This window comes from Branchiostoma lanceolatum, chromosome 13 (assembly GCF_035083965.1).
Source record: "Branchiostoma lanceolatum isolate klBraLanc5 chromosome 13, klBraLanc5.hap2, whole genome shotgun sequence".
Classification (NCBI taxonomy): Eukaryota; Metazoa; Chordata; class Leptocardii; order Amphioxiformes; family Branchiostomatidae; genus Branchiostoma; species Branchiostoma lanceolatum.
The window spans coordinates 11,045,075-11,064,566 of NC_089734.1; the positions used below are offsets into that span (position 1 = coordinate 11,045,075).

General features: G+C 41.4%; 1 protein-coding gene, 1 long non-coding RNA gene and 7 other non-coding genes across 9 annotated transcripts; 4 read left to right on the top strand and 5 right to left on the bottom strand.

The window, feature by feature from the left end:
* The first annotated feature begins 8,257 nt into the window (after positions 1–8,257).
* Positions 8,258–8,341, top strand: Trnal-cag (transfer RNA leucine (anticodon CAG)). The gene has a single exon. It is a non-coding gene; the product is annotated as a tRNA-Leu (tRNA).
* A 188-nt stretch (positions 8,342–8,529) lies between these two features.
* Positions 8,530–8,603, bottom strand: Trnan-guu (transfer RNA asparagine (anticodon GUU)). Its single transcript has one exon. It is a non-coding gene; the product is annotated as a tRNA-Asn (tRNA).
* Positions 8,604–11,235: 2,632 nt separating this feature from the next.
* Trnan-guu (transfer RNA asparagine (anticodon GUU)) lies at positions 11,236–11,316 on the bottom strand. The gene is given in 2 exon segments: positions 11,236–11,271; positions 11,279–11,316. It is a non-coding gene; the product is annotated as a tRNA-Asn (tRNA).
* A 404-nt stretch (positions 11,317–11,720) lies between these two features.
* Trnal-cag (transfer RNA leucine (anticodon CAG)) lies at positions 11,721–11,804 on the top strand. The gene has a single exon. It is a non-coding gene; the product is annotated as a tRNA-Leu (tRNA).
* Positions 11,805–12,097: 293 nt separating this feature from the next.
* On the bottom strand, positions 12,098–12,171 carry Trnan-guu (transfer RNA asparagine (anticodon GUU)). The gene has a single exon. It is a non-coding gene; the product is annotated as a tRNA-Asn (tRNA).
* Positions 12,172–13,148: 977 nt separating this feature from the next.
* Positions 13,149–14,977, top strand: LOC136447637 (noelin-like). Its single transcript, XM_066446677.1, has 4 exons — positions 13,149–13,232; positions 13,449–13,633; positions 14,202–14,372; positions 14,773–14,977. Exons 1-4 carry the CDS (start codon positions 13,149–13,151, stop codon positions 14,975–14,977), a joined length of 645 nt encoding a protein of 214 aa, XP_066302774.1.
* Positions 14,978–15,123: 146 nt separating this feature from the next.
* LOC136446743 (uncharacterized) lies at positions 15,124–16,521 on the top strand. Its single transcript, XR_010757644.1, has 3 exons — positions 15,124–15,229; positions 16,087–16,231; positions 16,364–16,521. It is a non-coding gene; the product is annotated as an uncharacterized lncRNA (long non-coding RNA).
* An 88-nt stretch (positions 16,522–16,609) lies between these two features.
* On the bottom strand, positions 16,610–16,683 carry Trnan-guu (transfer RNA asparagine (anticodon GUU)). Its single transcript has one exon. It is a non-coding gene; the product is annotated as a tRNA-Asn (tRNA).
* An 809-nt stretch (positions 16,684–17,492) lies between these two features.
* On the bottom strand, positions 17,493–17,576 carry Trnal-cag (transfer RNA leucine (anticodon CAG)). Its single transcript has one exon. It is a non-coding gene; the product is annotated as a tRNA-Leu (tRNA).
* Positions 17,577–19,492: the final 1,916 nt, after the last annotated feature.

Genomic DNA, 19,492 nt, shown 5'->3' on the forward strand with positions numbered 1-19,492 from the left:
AACATGGAAATATTTTCATTATTTGAAAGACATTCGTAAACATCTCAAGAAATAAGCTTAAAGTTATGCAGCAGAAAATGAATAGTTAGCAGTTTTAACAATATGCTTTTAGTATTTAGTATGGCCTATCGGAGAAATGGAATAATCCATTCGTAGGTACCCTCGTTCCCAGAGTGGATGTCGCACAAAAGAAACAGGTGTCGGCTCAGCGGTTGGTAGATTACTTTTCTCTGTACTTTCTTTTTAAACGGAAGTTGTGTGCGACCGAGTGACAGTGACGGTTGGAGATCTGAGTAGAATTGCTTTTTATTCCACCTGAGGCCTACATGTGACACTTTGGAGGCGTTTTGATGTGCTGCAACTTCCGCTGTCCAACTGGAAGCAATCACTGTATGGGCGTGCGTAACAGATCAGAGGAAAACGTCAAGAAAATATCACACGACGGTTGAATGAATCCTTTTTTTTTCAAACTAAGGCCATGTGGATTTGCTTATACGCATGACATCCGCGCGCGCATCAATTTTCGTCTGTTTCAAAATCTATATTTCGGCCATACTGTAAATCATACTAAGCAGTTGCAAAAGGAGAAAATATATGCTGTGAATTGCAAAATAAAAACGGATACTCTCATCGTAGAATGACAAAGTCAATTCCCAAGTCAAAGAAGAAAATGTGAAAGAACAAAAATGAAGAACCTATATTTCGGTATACCATACTCTGTGTGTTCAGTTTTGTTCATCCCTCCTAGATTTCATAATGAAGGCAACCTTTTTTTGCCAAACAATTTTTTATTCGCACGCTTGCGTCAGTTTTGGGGTTCCCAGAGGATGTCATCCATGGCCTAAAGACCAACGACTGAGGAACGGCCCGAACTGAAGCAAGAGGATTCCTACCTTGCCAAATAATTTACTAACTAATTGCCGTGTTACAACCCACGTCACTGTGACGTCATGGGACAAACATTCGCGATGATGACCACAAACACTGCGATGTTACCCCAATGAATATTAATCCGCCGGGCTACATAAATCCGCCACTTTGAAAAACAGTGGGTTTGAGAGATCTCTAGTGCAACATCCCCCAGTTATGCACAGTTTAGATGATATACAGGAGTGCATTATACTGGGAGACGTTGAGTTGGAAATCTAGATCTGTTTGGACGTATCTTTTCAGGGTGGCGGAAATATGTACCCTGGTGGAATTATGTTCGTAGATGTTACGTCCATGCTAAAGTTTGAATGTTCAAGATAGATTACATCATATAGTTATAAGGAGATACAACGTCTCATAGCTATTTTTCTGACAACAAAGGGAATACCAAGGCTTAGAGTGTCAATTTAGAATGTAGGTATGAATTTTATTTTTATTAGATTGCAACAAGGCAATACTAGACATTCCAGGCAGCAATAGCTGATATTGGGCGTCCAGCACATAGCTAATACAACAACAATGTTGTAATATTACGCATGTATACAAATATAAATTCCAAACATACACAATAATAATCAATTATATAATGAAATATTATTGTATTGTCCAGATTTGAGTCCACTGAACAATATGGTATTAAATATATATTATATAAGGTATGAATACGGAGAACCGGAGACAGATTACCAACCTTTTAGTATTTCACGAATTCGCTTTGACTACTTTGGAAATATAGACAGTGTCATTTTTAAGTTCTTTCTTCCCATTCTCATTGTCCGTTATAATTCCACCAGGGTACATAATCCCGCCACCATGAAAGGATGCGTCTAAACAGATCTCCAACCCAACGTTCCCCACGGTATAATGCACTCCAGTATATCTAAAATGCGCATACCTGGGGAGTGCTGCACTAGAGGTCTCTCTCAAAACCATTTTTTAAGTGGCAGGTTTTTGTAACCCGGCGGATTAATGTTAATGGGGGCTACATAATTTTTAGACATATTTCGATCCCTCTCCAACGTATTTTTCTGCTTTGTATGTGTTAAATAACCATAGTCATACTTTTGTATATTTAAAACTTTAGTTCACAAATCTTTTTTTTATATCAGTACCATGCAGAAACGACCGGTAGAATATGTTTCATAATTTGTGTGAGGGTTGTGTGTCGCCATGCACTAATAGGCCTGGATATGTTAGGAGGTTGAAGGAAGGACATGTTGGTGTATTCCTGGATGCAGTGATCATTATTTCAGACGTTTTAATGAGAGGTATTCCCAACTGACTAAGATCGCCGATCTAGAATCTTAAGTAACAAGAAGTATTCTGTCTCGGACTTGAAGGGACAGAAAATCCTAATTGTCGTGGTGTTAACGTTGTACTATCTGAAAAACATGTACAGAAAACAAAAACAAATAGAGGACTACGGAAAGTCGCGCAAGTATCCACAAATAAATATATATTGGGCTCCTAGTTACAAGCTTAAAGAACAATTGAGTGCAGTAAGTAGGACAGGGAAATCTTTAATTGGATCTCCCTTGTACTACTCTTTGCTTCTGACAGACTTCCAGGGGGGGGGGGGTGGTCATCTTGAAATCAAATCTGTCGATCATAAAAATCTGAACAACAAATTGAGATATTTCAGTCTCAACAGGATATGCGCCTTTACAATTGTGCCAGATTTCAACTCGCCCTCGTAGCTAAGAACTCAGTATATGTGTATGTCACACATGTAGTGCATATAGATTCGTCAACCTGTAAAAGCACCAGAAGATGACAGTGATATATTGTGGTTTGGTTCTTCGATGATCCAGCTGGTTCTGAATGACAGACCACTTTCGGCTGAGTAACAATCCGACTTTTCACTGAAGCTTCTACTGTTCCCGTGTGACAAAAGACGTCAACAGAAATTGCTGTACAGACAAGATATGGGCAGAAGACGCCACTGGACACTCTTAACTGTATCAGCTGATCTTCGTGTCTGAAAGGACACCATGTTCATGGGGCCATGGTTGGACAAACATATATTTCATGAATCCAGGTACGGTTCTATTATACATGAAATCCTACCCTTCACACACATACACATACACATACACATACACATACACATACACATACACATACACATACACATACACATACACATACACGTACACGTACACGTACACGTACACGTACACGTACACGTACACGTACACATACACATACACATACACATACACATACACATACACACACACACACACACATACACATACACATACACGCACACACACACACACAGACACACACACATACACACACACACAAGCACACACACACATACATGTTTAATGGCAACATAAAAAGATGACCCATTCCAACTTTCCATTCTACCTTATTGTATTAAGCTCTAATGTTTTATGCAATAGAAATGTAGACTTTTTTCGTCCGCTGAGAATCATCAAGCCGAATCCCCATAAGTACTCATGAGGTATACGATAACCGAATTTGCAGCTAATGAGGGACAGAGGTGTTGTTCAAAATCCTCTGGGATAACCCTTCTCTCTCTGTCTACCTCATAATTGGCACTATGCGAATCCACTGCGTCTCCAGTTACGTTGACGCCAACTCAAAACCCGCTGGAATCCAGACAAAAAAGAGAACAACGACCGGAAACGAGTCATTGTATAAGTCGACAAGGCGATCTTTAAATGTTCAATCATAAAACGTGTACGTAAACGTGAATCGTATGGCATTTCCGGTGGACTTACAGTCTTAAACGAACGAAATCAAATGAAACCGCATACAGTCAAAGCTGTCCTAAGCAACCACTCAAGGGACTGGGCAAAAATGGTTGATGAGGACAGGTGGTTCCTCCAGAAGTTGGTCAGTTGGTCGGATGATTGATGCATGTATAGTGATATGTTAATCCTGATATAAATAAACGAATTAAGATGAAATATGGAAAACTAGACAAGAGATACATGGAATTTTTTATTATATTCTTTTTTGGGGTAACTTTTGAACGTTACCAAGACGTACCAAACCTAAACAAAAGAAGCCCAGGGTAACTGTGCCGGCAGAAATCCCCATTCAAAATGGCTGCCAGCTGCTGTCAATCAATTTTGAACTGCAAATCAATTGGTTTCTGATTTGATTAAGACAGTTGATTGCTTGTCAGATGGTCTTGACTATGTAAAAATGGACGGGACTGTTTCAGTGTGTCCTCTGACGGCAGGTGGTTGCCTGCGCCGGGTGGTTGCTCGGCCAGGTTTGACTGGTATATCATAAATGATGATAGTCCATAATCTATGAAAGCTAAATTCTGACAGTGATAAACCATTTCCTGTGTACATCAGTTACAAACCATTTCCGCAGGTTCCAACCCTTCAAGACTGTGGATGACTTCATGTAGTGGCTTCAACGCGAATCCTTCAGAAACATGTAACTGGTTCTCTTGGGTCATTCGTATTCTAGAGAAGACATGTACAACAGTGCAGATAGCCGTGTAAGAGACCTTGAAGATAACCTTGAATTTTATCGACTTCATAAATTCTTAAGAATCACCAACGGTCCTTGCCTGTAGAATTGATATCAGTCGCCACAAAATCAATGTGATTGTTTTAAGGTTACACTAGGTGATTGTTTCAATTTCATCACGACAACGCATCTTTCATCTACTGACAAGGGAAGATCCCAATCATTATTAAGAACGACTTAAGTGACTAACTTTGATGTCTTAGAAGATAAAAATCTACTCACACAAACGTTACTATTACCTTGTCACGTAAAATCAAATCATTTAACACTTAGTGTGATTTAGTTACTTCCAATGGAAGATATAGCCTCAAGAGCAGGATTCTTGGGCTTCCTGTTCAGTAGATCAATTTCTGATTGTAGATTAGTTTTCTGATTATAGATCAGTTTTTTGGTTGTAGATTGATTAATTTCTACCGGGTTTCTTACAGGCTAGAAAATCAGAAGTCTAATTTGTAATCTGAAAACTGATGTACAATCAGAAATCACCATGTATTGAGCCCTCAAAAGAGCCCGCCCACGAAGCCTGCCATGGAGGCTAGGAGAGGTAGGCGTTCCCAGATTAACACGTCTATCGCAGCACAGATTTAATTAAGATAAACATGGAGATTCGCGGAATTGTGACTTTAGGAGACTTAAAGTTATCTACTTGCCAAGGGCTGTCCCATTTCCGGTTTCGTGTGTCAAGATAGTAGAATAAACAGACATAAGTTTTCCCTCGTCCACCATTTTCTTCCCATTTAGACTGTGTAGTAATCACTTACACAACAAATAAATCAATACTGTAGAGCTATGATTATAGGCAAACTGTCAATCATGTGAAAATGTAGCATTTTCAGTAACGGAAGCGCTCATGGGCACAACTATAAAGGTAGTAAGTTAGGTTGCGGTATAAGGAAGTGCCAGGAAGGGAAAGAAAGTCAAGGTGAAAGTGAAAGTGAATGTGAAAGTGAAGGTGAAAGTGATCTTGATCTAGTTTAGCTCAGCTCACTGAAAAGCTATTCTTCCACTGGTCGTGACAGAGACGACAGACACTATGCACAATATCTCATGATAGGTTCATTGTCCCGGGAAAATTTCTCTAGCTCTTTTCGACAATTAAGTACAATGAACAGTGGACCACGGCTTAACGTCCCGCCCTAAAGACTATGACCTTTTCCGGTATCTTGCATGTCGGGTGAGCAACACAGCCGGAATCGAACTCACGACTTCTAGTTCCAGAGGCAGGGCCGCTAACCACTGGTCTACGTGCGCTACATGCTTTTAAAGCACGCTACCACGCCAGGAGAGCTTTAAAAGCATCTTCCGGTGTTTCAAGTAGTACCAGGTGGTAGCGGAAATCAAACAGCGATAAGCTAGAAATGGTCTTTATCGTGCTGTTGAAATGCTTCTGCTATTATTCCGGCGGCAGGTCCTGTCTTCTCTTTGAATAACGTGTGGGCGATGAAGAGTGAGGAAGAACGAAGGGACAATGGCATCAATGGATGATTCATGGTGGCACAGTACTACGCAGGAACTTATAGTCCAGGAGGAGAAACCTGGAAAAAATCGTCTCGTAGCAGATCCTGTACATAATCAGTTCAGTACCATAGAACGACTGATTGGTGTCTTCCGCTTTGTTTTCAAGTCAATTTACCAACTGTGCATAAATTTGCATGAAACTTCAGGATCCCTAAAACCATGATGTTCCACCTGGACCATAGAACATCATACCTAAAAATGGACACCAAACTATCATCTGAAAGATCGCCAGATAAGAGACATCTTTTGTGTATCTTCACGGGACCAAAGAAATTCCATGGCGTGTTCCTAGATTTAAAGTCATTGGTAAATCAACTAATCAATCACGCAAATGTCACCCTTGCTAGAACGAGTGGTCCGGGCAATATTGGTTTGAATTGCCGCCAAATAGAAGGGGACGGATACCTACTGTGGATTGTCACTGTCACTACATAGGTACTAGAATCTTTTCCGCTGAGCTTATGAAAACAGAGTATACGTCCCTTTACTCTTCAACAAATTGTGAAGTAAAAATGTCAGAGTTATGCAAAGACATTGACTAGCACCTAAGCTTTCTGAGTCAGGCTTTTAAAAGTAAACTGATCCAACAATTTATAATATCAGAAGTAGGAGTTGGATCCATGCCCTTAGAACTAGATGGTGACCTGAATACAGCTAGCGCCTTATAAACCGCTCTGGCATCCTAACTTACATAGATGATACAATAACTATCGATCTTTAGTTGTGACGAAGATTCAACCTTCCACTGTGGCGTTGACACGGGTCAGAATCAAGGCCAGCTGGACATGTCCTTGGTGCTGAAAACCACGTTTCAGTCCTCTGTATGCTATGAAGGGCAAGGGTCGTCTCCGTGTGGGCTTCGTGCGCTGTTTCGCCACGACTCAGGGGAAATTATAGGAGCTAAAGGTGTCTGGGGGTGATTTGGCAAGTTTCAGCCCGCAATACCTGGAGACGAGGGTATCTCGAAGGTACCCCGATATAAAGGAAAGACAAGTAAGATGTTCTGTTTGAGAAATTGTCACAAAAGTGATTGTGACGTGGTAGTTTCCCCACCGAAATGTTAGGTAATAACAACGATGTTACATAAAAGAAAAGCATGGAACAAAACGGCATTGCAGTAGACACTGAATTGCGCCGTAGTTTACAATCAACGTATACGGTAAAGTCGACACAAAAAGGATACTATGTACAAGTAACGTTCAATGATGTCGACGTCGTTAAGCCCCCGTCACAAATAAGAAATTCAGCTCGGCCGACGTCTTGGCGAGCTTCAAATGTGCATTTTCGGCCGAAGTACGGCCGACGTCCTGTCGATTACGCGGGCTTCGGGCGATTTTTAGAAATAAAAGTTGATCCAAATATTAGCCTTTTTTCCAGGTTAGTTGATACTGACTTCGTCCATGTCCAAGAGATGGTACAATCTCATGGGGGATTTTTAGTTTTTAGTGTTCGACGGACGTCGCCCGAGACTTTCATTGGAAAATACGGTCGACGCTCGGGCGATTTTGAAATTCGGCGAGCTTCGGGCGATCTACAAAGTCGGCCGACGCTCGCATGAATTGTGACGCCGGCTTTAACAGTTTATACATCTTAAAAATCGTAGACGAACACAATTAAAAGCTGGATTTCTGTTCGACATTATGCGCAACAGTTAACGTTAAATGCGACTACGCACTGCTTTACTCCTTGAGCCGTGTGTATTACAGTTATTTCTGTCACCAATTGTCTGAGCCGGAAAGAAAAAGCAATTTTCTTGGAAATGCATAGTAAGAACGGATCTACTGAAGTGCCAAAGGCAAATACATTGCACACTCCACTCGTATAAAGATCACATGAACATGGAAAATAAGCCTGTTGTAAGTCAAAACCCTTTAAGAACAAGTCAGGGCTTACTTACCCACAGTGATGTTTTTGAAATAGACCTGGCCGGGAAGTGTTCATTGTCTCGTATTGATCGTCAGTGAAATCGTTTAAAACCGTTTACGTCTAGTCACCGCTTAAGATCCAAGGTTACAGAGACCCCTAAGATGTCAAGTACTTTACTAAAATGTTGCGGCGTTTAAGCACATATGAAGGGATCAAAGGGCTTACAAATACGCACGACGCTGTATAGACTGAAATAACACACGACTTTCTAAGAAAAGTTGAATGACCGACCAAACCGCGCCATGGTTTTATGTGAACGTTCCAAGAGGGTGCCAGACTGTCTGTCTGTGCACCTTAACCAGATGATGAAGAAGATGTCATACATAGATTCTATCTTTGTGGTGGTGCATTGTTCATAATCGTCAGGATGGCCGAGCGGTCTAAGGCGCTGCGTTCAGGTCGCAGTCTGGTTCTCCAGGCGTGGGTTCGAATCCCACTTCTGACATTAACTTTTGGACCATGCAGTAGATACTGTTTTCTGTGACATATTATGTCACCGTCATCTTTCTTTTCACCACGGAATGAATCTACAATTTTCTTTAAAGACTTTAGACTTCTTTTCCGAAGAAATTTTGTGGGTAAAACCAAAGAAAGATTGAAACAAAACTACAATCCTGTCCAAAAAATTCCTGTCGTCCCTGGGTGGGCTTGAACCACCAACCTTTCGGTTAACAGCCGAACGCGCTAACCGATTGCGCCACAGAGACCTGTGTATCTTCACGAATGACTTCCGTCTCTTTGCCGGCAAAAGCTGGTGGCACAATTATTCCCTGATTGCGGATAAAATATTTTGGACTTCGGGGCGTTTTGGTGCGAAATCTAGATTTCATAACCAAGGACATCGCCAAATACTCTCTGGCCTGCGTTATACTTTATTCCATTTGTGCCCGTCATACTTTGTTTATCTTTTACACCAAGCCTCATTATCAATTTTGGCCCGTTTCAATAAAAAATTTTCATCTATATTTTACAGACGTAAACAGTGACAAGTAAGTACAGCATACTTCTTCTGACATTAACTTTTTTTCGAATTTCAATTTGCCTCAAGACAAAGAAATCGTCAAGACAAATGAGATAATTCAATCTGATATCTTTTCAAATGTCCATACAAATTCCGAGAATACATTTAAAATCCTTTCAACTGACAAGAAGATAACTAGTAATGGTATTTCTTCCAAAAGCAGTAACGTCATAGTCTTCGTATCTGGATGTAACAAACATTATGATCTTATATAAGCTAAGTTAAACCCATGATCTTATGTTTCCCAGACGGTTGACTCCGTAAGTTCTGTGCCCCCAGGCTTAGACTTGTATCTCAGTATTCGTCGTATATCTTAAACGTCTAAAATACTTTCAGTTTTGTTACAGCATAGCTTTTGGCAATGCTAGAAAGATGCTTAATACGTCGATGCCGGTCAATGCTGCATTCTAGTGCAAACAGATGAACGTTGGTTGTACTTTCATTTGGGTTTGATAGCCCTTTTGGAAGAATTCCGAGGTTTAATAATACAAACTGTGAAATATTTGGATTCATCTTCATTTTCTCTAAGCTCATAATGCCATATTTGTTGAAAACAACGACACTGAATCCAAATTTGCTTCAAAATTGATTCAGTAATTTAGTCATTCCACGAGCTACATGAAAATGAGAAAATCTATCGAAAACTGGGACCAGAGGGTTCCTACACCCTGCTCAAGTCCAGAAGGTTTGACTCCCGGTGACGCATTGAACTTCACGGCAAAGGTAACGTTAACACACCGTTAGAAAATATCACCCATGACTTATTCGGAACTAACGAGTTCAAAAACAGCACGTTACCAAATATGTCAACCTGCTGACAGAAACGAGTGATATGCATCTAACACACTAGTTACTCCAGATCAAATTTTGTTATATTCTATTCTATTCCCTTTCCAAAGTCTTTGGTAGAAAACATCTACTAACGTTATTCCACCAGGGTACATAATTCCGCCACCCTGGAGAAAGATACGTCCAAACAGATCTCCAAGTAACAATTTAGATATACACGAGTGCATTATACTGGGGGACGTTTGAGACTCCAGCAAAGGTAACGTCCCCCAGTATAACGCACTTCTGTATATCTAAACTGTGCATTTTTGTGCACACTTCACTAGATATAGAGATCTCTCAAGCCCACTGTTTATCAAAGTGGCGGATTTATGTAACCCGGGGGATTGATGTTAATGGAGATTACTCACCTTACGCTGTGTCTCGATTCTTTTCAAACAACACTTATAAGAATGTCCTTGGGTTGACCAAGTCGTGCTCTGTCAGAAGACTGTCTTGTACTGGGAATGCCCACATGGTCACTCTAGTTGCTGCAGATATACAAGCCTGGCTGTCCCTTGGACAGAAGCCAAGAAAGGTTGCGTGCTTCCGTTTTGGTACAATCAATCATAGCCCCATATTTGAAACGGAATAGTGTGCAGACAATTGAATAGAAACGCCTGAATGTTTGCAGTCTTTGTTTTTGTGGGGGGGGGGGGCGGTTTTACCTTGTACTGTACCTTAATTTTTCACATTTCCCTTCATACCTGACGAATTTTTTTTCCTTAAATCTGGAGCTACTGACTGAATTTTGCTCTTACTCTTTGTAATTTGATTATGTTTCATGTGTTTAATGTGTAAGCGGTCTCCAGGAATAATAGTGTGAAATTTGTTAGAATTGAACGCTTATGGAGATCTTAATGAAATTAACAACAAACAAACTTTAAGAATACATGAAGGGATGATCATGAAAATGCTTGGGTACCAACTTTTTTCAGCTAGTCTGCTCATACCTATACATATAAATAGTGGTGTAACGATACTTTCTTTCTGGGACGTACTAGTGATCAGCAAATATAGATTTAAAAGATGATGGGCCATGTGCTATCTGATGATGTCTCAATGTCAGCAACATCATCTTCATGATGTTCAATGTCATCCGAAGCCGCTGATGGTTTGAAAGATGACCGATAAATACGTCGTGTCAACTATCTGAACGTATCATCTCTGTCGACCTTCTAAAAGATACTTAAAGCTGGGCGATTCTATGTAAAATAAATAGGAAATAAATAAAGATTACTGAATAAGTTAGATACTAGTAGTACTAGTACTAGTTGCATGTGCCTGTGCTATATCGCCCATTGCCATGAAGTTCACATCGTATAATTGTCGACATTCGGACATCAACATAGGAATATGTTTTAAATGTACGAGCAAGCTAGTATGTTACCGTGATACGTTTCTACATGAGTTAGCGTTACTTATTGTTTTTCTATATCAATGTTATTGGCACTAAAACGAAAAGAATTATGAAACAAAAAGCCGTACCTCGTCCCTGGGTGGGCTTGAACCACCAACCTTTCGGTTATTAATTAACAGCCGAACGCGCTAACCGATTGCGCCACAGAGACCTGTGCGTTTGAATCAATGGCTTTCTTCTCTCCCTCAGGGCCAAGGTAGGTAAGACAGCTAAGATTACAGTTTCTCTAATTTTCGATAGATGTCTCTTCTGAAAGGTGTCGTTTCGAAATATCCATTGTGTTTTCCTATTGTTATGGCGTTAAGACTACATCAAGGAACGTTCCTGAAGCTATTGTTTTATGGTAGTTTCTACTGACAATACAGGAAAATCTCCTTTTTTTGCTTGCAACTTCCATAATTATTATATTGGACGGTCACACCATGTATAGTGGCATTCTCCATGTAAAGGCTTCATTGCTGGCATTTGATTGACATGAGCAGTGGGTTATGCCAGGCAAATCGGCATTTTAACACGACTTTTTCTTGGCTCAGACAGCTGTGAAGTTGAAGGAATGTCAGGATGGCCGAGCGGTCTAAGGCGCTGCGTTCAGGTCGCAGTCTGGTTCTCCAGGCGTGGGTTCGAATCCCACTTCTGACAGCAAAATATTTTGGACCTCAAATAAGCGAGAGCCATTCCTTCTGACGTGAAGTCGGAGCCAGTCTTTTAAGATTTTGTTTGAAAAATGAATTTCATTTTTGTGCTTTAATTTGTCGCCAACATGAATTCCCCACATTCCAGAATTTTCAAAATAGCAACCATACTAAATGTGTTCTTTCGACAAGTGTATGCAAAAACATCGTAGCAGTAGGATGAAATTAAAGAAATGAGATCACACCCCTCTCCAAAAAAGGACATTCAGATTGTTGGAAATGGAAGTAAAATGTATGTATCGTCCCTGGGTGGGCTTGAACCACCAACCTTTCGGTTAACAGCCGAACGCGCTAACCGATTGCGCCACAGAGACGTTGATGATGTATTTGATGGCTCTGCCCTATCCTAATCGGACAAAGAACAGGTGCTCAACCTGACAAAAGTTAACCGAACTGCAAGTTGGAAGTCTTAAAGAAAGTTGCTCTGTCAGAAGTGAGATTCGAACCCACGCCCGGGGAACCAAACTGTGACCTGAAAGCATTTGACCACTCGGCAAGCCCGACGTATCTTAACTGTATTTTTGCATCTGTCGTCGTCATCGACATCTCACGTCGATTTGTAAGTTGGTCTTATATCTTGTTTTATGTTCTCCAGATAGTAAGTGTCGTTTTAGTGGATGAAACTGACAATTTTGTTCCCAGAATCAGTCACAAACCTCAAAAGAGACACGATTTAGCGAGGGTCAGACAATTTACTACGGCCAATTGTGATAGCAAATTTTAATGATTGACGCCATATTACTGGTTAGCTTCTGATAAATATGCAGATGATAAAGTTCCCAAAGCGCGGCAAACGCGCATTGCATCATATAGCTTCAAGGAGGTACATGTACATAGGTTGTGGAATAAAAACAGGTGGCGAAGACCACTCCTCACATAGATTCTTCCTGTTTTTTTCCGACAAAGCTGATAAATATCATCACCATATTGTTGGTATGTACACTTCGGTTTAGCAACAAAATGCATATGGTGATAATTTTGTTATGATTCACTTGATGAATGAATGCCCAGTCTTGTAACAATATTTAAGTAGACGCAATTGACAGGCCTTAGTTTAGTTGTTTCTGATGAACATGTTGTGTAAAAGGTGCCGCGTGGTCGATACGAACAGGACGCCAGGTATGTACACTTGTTATCGGCCAGGATGTAGCACACAGACATGCTACTTGAAATAAGTTTTGTCAAATATGAGCTACTGCCCATGCGCCATATACCAGAGTATAAAAACGGCAACTAACGACCAAATTGCGTCACATACGCCAAGATTCTGGCTCAAGCTTGAGACGGCAACATGATGGGGTCTAAGGTTTGCGTCACCGCCTGCCTGCTCTCGTCGATTGCGGTGATTTTCTTTGTGGAAAGAAATGGTGGTCAGGTATTTTTCCAGTCACGCAACAAGGCCAAACCTTTTCTTAGATATTCAAATATTTGCTGTCTTCATTTTCCTTTGTCACTTTTGAAACTCACTTTACCTCTGATAGAGATACACATTGAGCGAAGCATTCTGCGGAAAGATACCTATTTTTGAGGCACAAACGTTTTTGCTCCACAAATTTTGTCTGTTCAAGTTACTTCTTTTACCACCTGTTAGGCATTGAACGTCGCCGACACCTTCCACGTGCACAGCGTGGCAGAAGACACGTCTGGGCGGTGTGTGTGTACCGTCATGGCGCCCTCTCCAGACATCTGCTCGGACGACAACAAGTACCACTACATCAAGGAGCTGGAGGAACAAGTCGCTAATCTGACGGCGTCGATTCAAATCTTGGCGAACAGGTAGGAGGTTAGTCTACATATTGTACGCACGCCATGCCTTCCCGTGAGTTTGATTTCTGTTACATAACGTTACATTGTCCTAAAAACACTTGTTGAAAATGTTTGCTGTTGTCGAGGTGTTCTACCAGGCTATACCTAACTATAGCTCTCCAACATATAGATACCGTTAGACATGAGACTGATGGAAGGACCGACTCTAAAGCTGAAGGTCAGAAGACTGCACTAACAGAGACAGAATGACCGCATCTATATAGCCGGTGCAACCGCCCTTCGGCGTAACACACCAGCTTCGCAGGCACACAGCTCGGTAGCAGCTGGTTGTATCACACTGACACTTCACTGAACGACCAGTCACATCTAACTCTTGCATCATCTAACTGCAAGCATTGTTCAAAGCTGTCGAGTGAGGGTGCCTCTAATGTATTTGGTTGTAACAGGCTCCACTCAACGATAAGTCCGGGAACAAACGGTATTTTGAGGTTGATAGCTCTGGTACTTGAAGGCGTGACTATCAGCCGTTTGTACATCATTCATAGTCTGGACATTTTTTTTTCAATTTTGCCCACAGTACCACAGCGGCAGTGGACATCCAGGACACGATGCTACAGATTCAGCACCTGACAGGCCAACTGAACGTGCTACAGGCGGACAGAGAACAGCTGCTGACCGACCAGTTCACCATCATCCGGGACGAGATCATCGCTCTCGCCGGTCTCCTACCGCAACTGGAACAGGACAGGTAACGTTAGGAGGATTTTCATCTGTCGTTCGCTCTGCGAGGAGCTACCTATTTTGTGCTTTGTGTCAAAAATTTGCTTTGAGTGATACTCTGGATCAAGGATTGATAAAGTATCTCGTTGACTTTGTTGGGTTTACGGGATCACGTGTTGAAATGAGTATACACTGCTTGATGACGTCCTCGTTTGATACTCCCACTACTAGAACCTGAGTTTGCACAGCAATTTAAGCATTCTGAAAGCATTTGACGGGGGAAAATACGTTGCAACAACGAAGAGCAATCGTGATGATAGGGTACGGAGGTGGAATAGTGTTCCCTCACAAACATTCACCGTACTCCAAATAGAAACGGTGTTCTAGCTTGCTGTCTAATTTGTCTCCACATTTTAACACCCTTTCAGGGAGGATGCTGAGTTGCTGCAGCTGTACCAGAATCAGCTGGATAATTTGACAGGTATCCTGGGCCAGCTGGAAGGGCAACACGGCGTGAGTGTGCAGGACATGCAGCAGCAGGTGCTACAGCTGACGCAGCAGCTACAGGCCTGCCAGCAAGGAGGTGAACTCCAAGTTTATAACGTTGGAGCAAGTGAAACTGCATGTAGATAATCTTCAACAATAACATTTCCAATAGCTGCCCTTATAACATTGGTCCTTGCTCTAGCAGGTCTGCTATTATGTACAGTATATAGTTGTATTTCGTTGATAACGGATCCCATTTTTATCTCACGTGCGTTTTTTTTCTTCTGTTTATTAAGGGTTCCGGCAACAGCAGACCATAGCTGGCAGGATTGTGACGTGTGCAAACACCAGCATAGAGCACATCAGCGGGTTCACAGCCTTCACCTGTCATGATATCAAGTAGGTCCAAGCGTCTACCGAAGTAGCCTGGGTGCCAGCCTTTATAGCTCTCCCGGTCGCTTTACTCCGCTCTCTCGGTCGCCAGAGAGTGGAGTAAAGCTAAAAAGGCTGGCAGCCAGGATGCTACGTCAGATGCTGCTCATCACAATATAGTTATGCCATTCGGTATTGCCAGCCTTTGTCTATTTTTGGTGTTAACCATATATCGCACTGCAGTTACTGTGCTATCAGCAAGAGTTAAGTGCGTCTCAATTTCATTAAGACTTTAACGTGCTCCCTTATTGCAGATGAGAGCCATATTATATTAAATTAACTATATACGAAAGGCTTTGTAAGTATTGCAGTACAAATGCCTTGGAAGACACTTTATTTCAAACTGTTCATTTCATGATAATGCACGAAATGAGATGTCTATTCAGACCACTCAAATCTATTCGAATTTCTCTAAGCTTACAGACAAAGAAAAAACTATTCTTCTTTTAACTACCAAAACCCCACAAATTATAGAAAAGGTGGGACAATACGTCTTCCATTGCTTACAAAAGAGAAGTCAAACGTTTCACTAGTTGTAGACAATCACGTTTGTATAATTTAGATAAGCAGCTTTTATAACTATTTTGTACCCTGTTCTTTTATGTATGTTATTTGCATTTAGCCTTCGGGCATGACTTTGGAATAAACTTATTATCATAAACTACGCACATTGAATAAAGGTAGGGAGAAACAATCCCATCGAAACAGCCTCTTTGTTATACCTTGATTGGTATCTCTATGAAACAATTGAAGACAGAAAGTTGACATAATGTGGACTGAAAAAAATCACCTAAGTAATATTCCAACATTTCCATATGTCTTAGGGTCAACGGTGCTCGCTTTCCAAATGGTGTCGGCTGTTACAGTCCAGACTCAGACTGGGTTGAAAGGGATTCACGCTACACAGACCATCTGGGATTTTGCACCAAGGTCCTTGAGCCCACTGGACAACAGGCTACCAAGATACAGGTGAAGAAAGCATCTAAAAACATCCCGAATTGGACTTGTCCTTTCTTGTGGATCACGGAGCGCATTTCCTCTGGTCATTGTTATTTCAGTTGGTAAAACGTGAATGTCATATTAAAAATGACTTATTTTCAGGTGGCCTACCGGTGCGACAGTGATCAACCCAGAGCGGTGTGGGGGAACGGTGCCTGGGCCGCCGACTACACAGACAACGGCTACACTCTGAGCCTCCGATGCATGGTCTAGTCAAAAATAAACAACATGACGCGAATGTGTGTCATAGTAATGATGAATCGATTGTGTGTTTTTCTTCATTTCGTTGGAAGTTTTTTTCCAACGACAATTAATGTAAATTGAAAACAGTGGCAAAAAGTCTTGCCACGTCCCTGGGTGGGCTTGAACCACCAACCTTTCGATTAACAGCCGAACGCGCTAACCGATTGCGCCACAGAAACCTTGATGCTGTTCAGATAGATGTCGTGTCCTTAACACCAGTCACGTTCATCGTACCAAGAAGCAAAGGTTTTAATCAGCAAAAAACTTCCATGGTCGTAATATATTTTGGCGACGCTACAACAGAACTTAGCCTGAGTATCATCCTCCGCAGTAACCGCTGGCTCAATCTTCCGTGGTGGGCAAGTGAAAAGATTGAGCCAGCGGTTACTACAGAGGAGGGTACCCAGGCTAGACAGAACTGACTGACCACTGAAAAAGATTTACGGCAAACCTTTTCCGCCATGAATTTTGCTGGGCACATCCACAACTACTGTGCTTAGAATGTACCTGGCCTATACCATGTATGGCGAATGTGACAGGGGCTAAAACGCGCAAGGGGCAGCTGACAAAGCAATACAGTTCTTCTACTTGCCGATAGATGTCTCTTGATATGCTGCCACCAAATGCTACCTCCATTTCAAAGCATATACAACATAGACTAGATATCTTGTGAAGTAGATACGAGTTTGCTGTTATCCATAAGATAATTAGATCGATGAAGGTTAGACACTCAGGTAACAAGATACACAAGGCAACTTACTCAAGCAACTGGACAGATTTTGGACACGGTCAGACGAACAGGTAGCCTCCACTACATTTCGTTCAGACCACTGAGCAAGATCTGTTGTCCAATTGGTATTTTACTGCAAACTATGAATTGATATGTAAATGAGGTGGGGAAAAAATAGATTTTCCAATAGGAAACAAGCAGAGTCAACCTTGTTTTGACTTTGTCTTTTGTTCTAAACTACAATGCCACAAAAATAGTTGTCAGAAGTGGGATTCGAACCCACGCCTGGAGAACCAGACTGCGACCTGAACGCAGCGCCTTAGACCGCTCGGCCATCCTGACATTGCTGCGCCATAACTTCACAGCTGTCCGCCTCAGCAACATCTCACGTCGACATTTGCCAGTTGGCCCAACATCGACCACGTCAGTTAAATGATGATGATGATGATTAAGAAAATATTGCAATAGTAGCTATAGTTTTAGTCGTCGGTCGGTACGGAGATACGGCTCCTACCCCTAGCAATCTCAGTATTACATCACACACAAAAAAAACAGACGCTTTTGATTACACTTTACAAATGATTTTTTTCGATTGCCTTTTGTAGTAAATGTTAACACATTTGAAACAGTGGAGAGTAAACGTCAGTACCATATCGAACTAGCACACTTGGCCAGGATTGATAGCCTGGAATCCAGCCTTGTTAGCTTTGCTCCGCTCCCGACAAGGCTGGACTCCAAGCTACAGGATTGAAGGACGAATACAAGCCTAATCATAATCAGACAGACGTAGATTTCATTCTAAATCTTGCTTCGCCGGATGCATCCTTCCAACTCTGTTCAGAGACAACAGATATATATTTCTCATCACCGGGATGTCCATTACAAAACCAACAGATTACCCAGAAGTGTATTCAGGATGCCGCTAACGTTAGCTGGCGTATCGGTAGCGGTTAACACTAAATCTGTACAGATTATCGCGTCTTTTCGTAAACTGTGAAAATCACTTTTGTATTATCACTAAGAGGTGTCAGTCTCTTTTTCTATCATTGAATATGGATGTCGAGATGAGGCGATTGTTTTACCAACAGTAAATGTTTGAAATCAGATTTACGCGACGGAAACTGTTAGACAATAGACCAATCACGTAAGTAGGCGTGATGAAAGTTTGAATGTGTATTTTGAATGGTCGTTTGTATTACTAGTAGTCGGAAGTTTAATACACTTTCACTCTCATTTGCTTGGAATCGGGGCAAGACATTGGACTAAGGCCCGTTCTTGAGTCGATGTGGAGTCGACTCAGTGGCTCCGAATCGACTCAGTGACTTGGACTCGACTCAGAAAAGGCGAGTATAAATCGGGCCATAGATTCAATTTCCAAGCAGATGTTAGGAAGGAAGACCGTAACGTTTTCCTGACGGTTATACGTGCGTTCGGGACAGAAAATGTTACCGTAGAAGATCTTTCCTCCCAACATGTGCTCGAAGTCAAGTTAGTTCCAGGGCTCTCCCTTCACCAACCTTCTAAGGCTACTCGAAGATTAGCGTAAACTCTGAAAAACGACTTTTGCGGCAAACTTGCAAGTAAAAGCATTACAAAGAAATGTGACTATTCTGTTACTATAACAAATACAGTTCAATTGATTCTTGAAAGACACCATGTAACTAAACTTTGTATTAGACGATACAAACTTGAGTTACTACATACAAACGGTGTACCGTTATATTAAAAGAAGCGGATGTTTTAGTCTTCAAGTATACATCGTTTATCATGGTCAGTCTATCAAGCCGCTGTGTTGTTCTGTGTGTTTATAATCGGAAGTGTTGTAGATGGACCTTGGATGTAATTAGTTTGATGGATGTGTCTGAGACATAGGTCACTGGCTCAAGGTGGCCCAAAAGACAAGCTGAAAATACAATATAAGACATAAGACGTTAGAACTTTATTGCACGACAATTGTACACGACACAATGTATGGCAACAACTATGGAACATGGTACAAAATACTGAAGTATAGAATAAAACTTAACATTCTAATTACTGATACAATAAGGGCTAGCATAAGTATTTGATATAGTGTTACAATATACGTTAGGAAAGCATACGGAATAGAGATTTTGGTAACCTTTTTGTATTCATTTTGAGTGACATTGCATACGGTATCCTCAGTCGTATCTTAGAGCTGAGTTAGATGATTTACTTTGAATCTAATCGGTTGGATTTAAATGGAATCGTTGTTCCCTTTCTTGTGCCAAGGTCAT

Coding starts and splice junctions, on each gene's coding strand:
- LOC136447637 (XM_066446677.1), top strand. CDS start 13,149: ATGATGGGGTCTAAGGTTTGCGTCACCGCCTGCCTGCTCTCGTCGATT. Junction 13,233..13,448: donor TGGAAAGAAATGGTGGTCAG/GTATTTTTCCAG, acceptor ACCACCTGTTAG/GCATTGAACGTCGCCGACAC. Junction 14,373..14,772: donor CCGCAACTGGAACAGGACAG/GTAACGTTAGGA, acceptor ACACCCTTTCAG/GGAGGATGCTGAGTTGCTGC.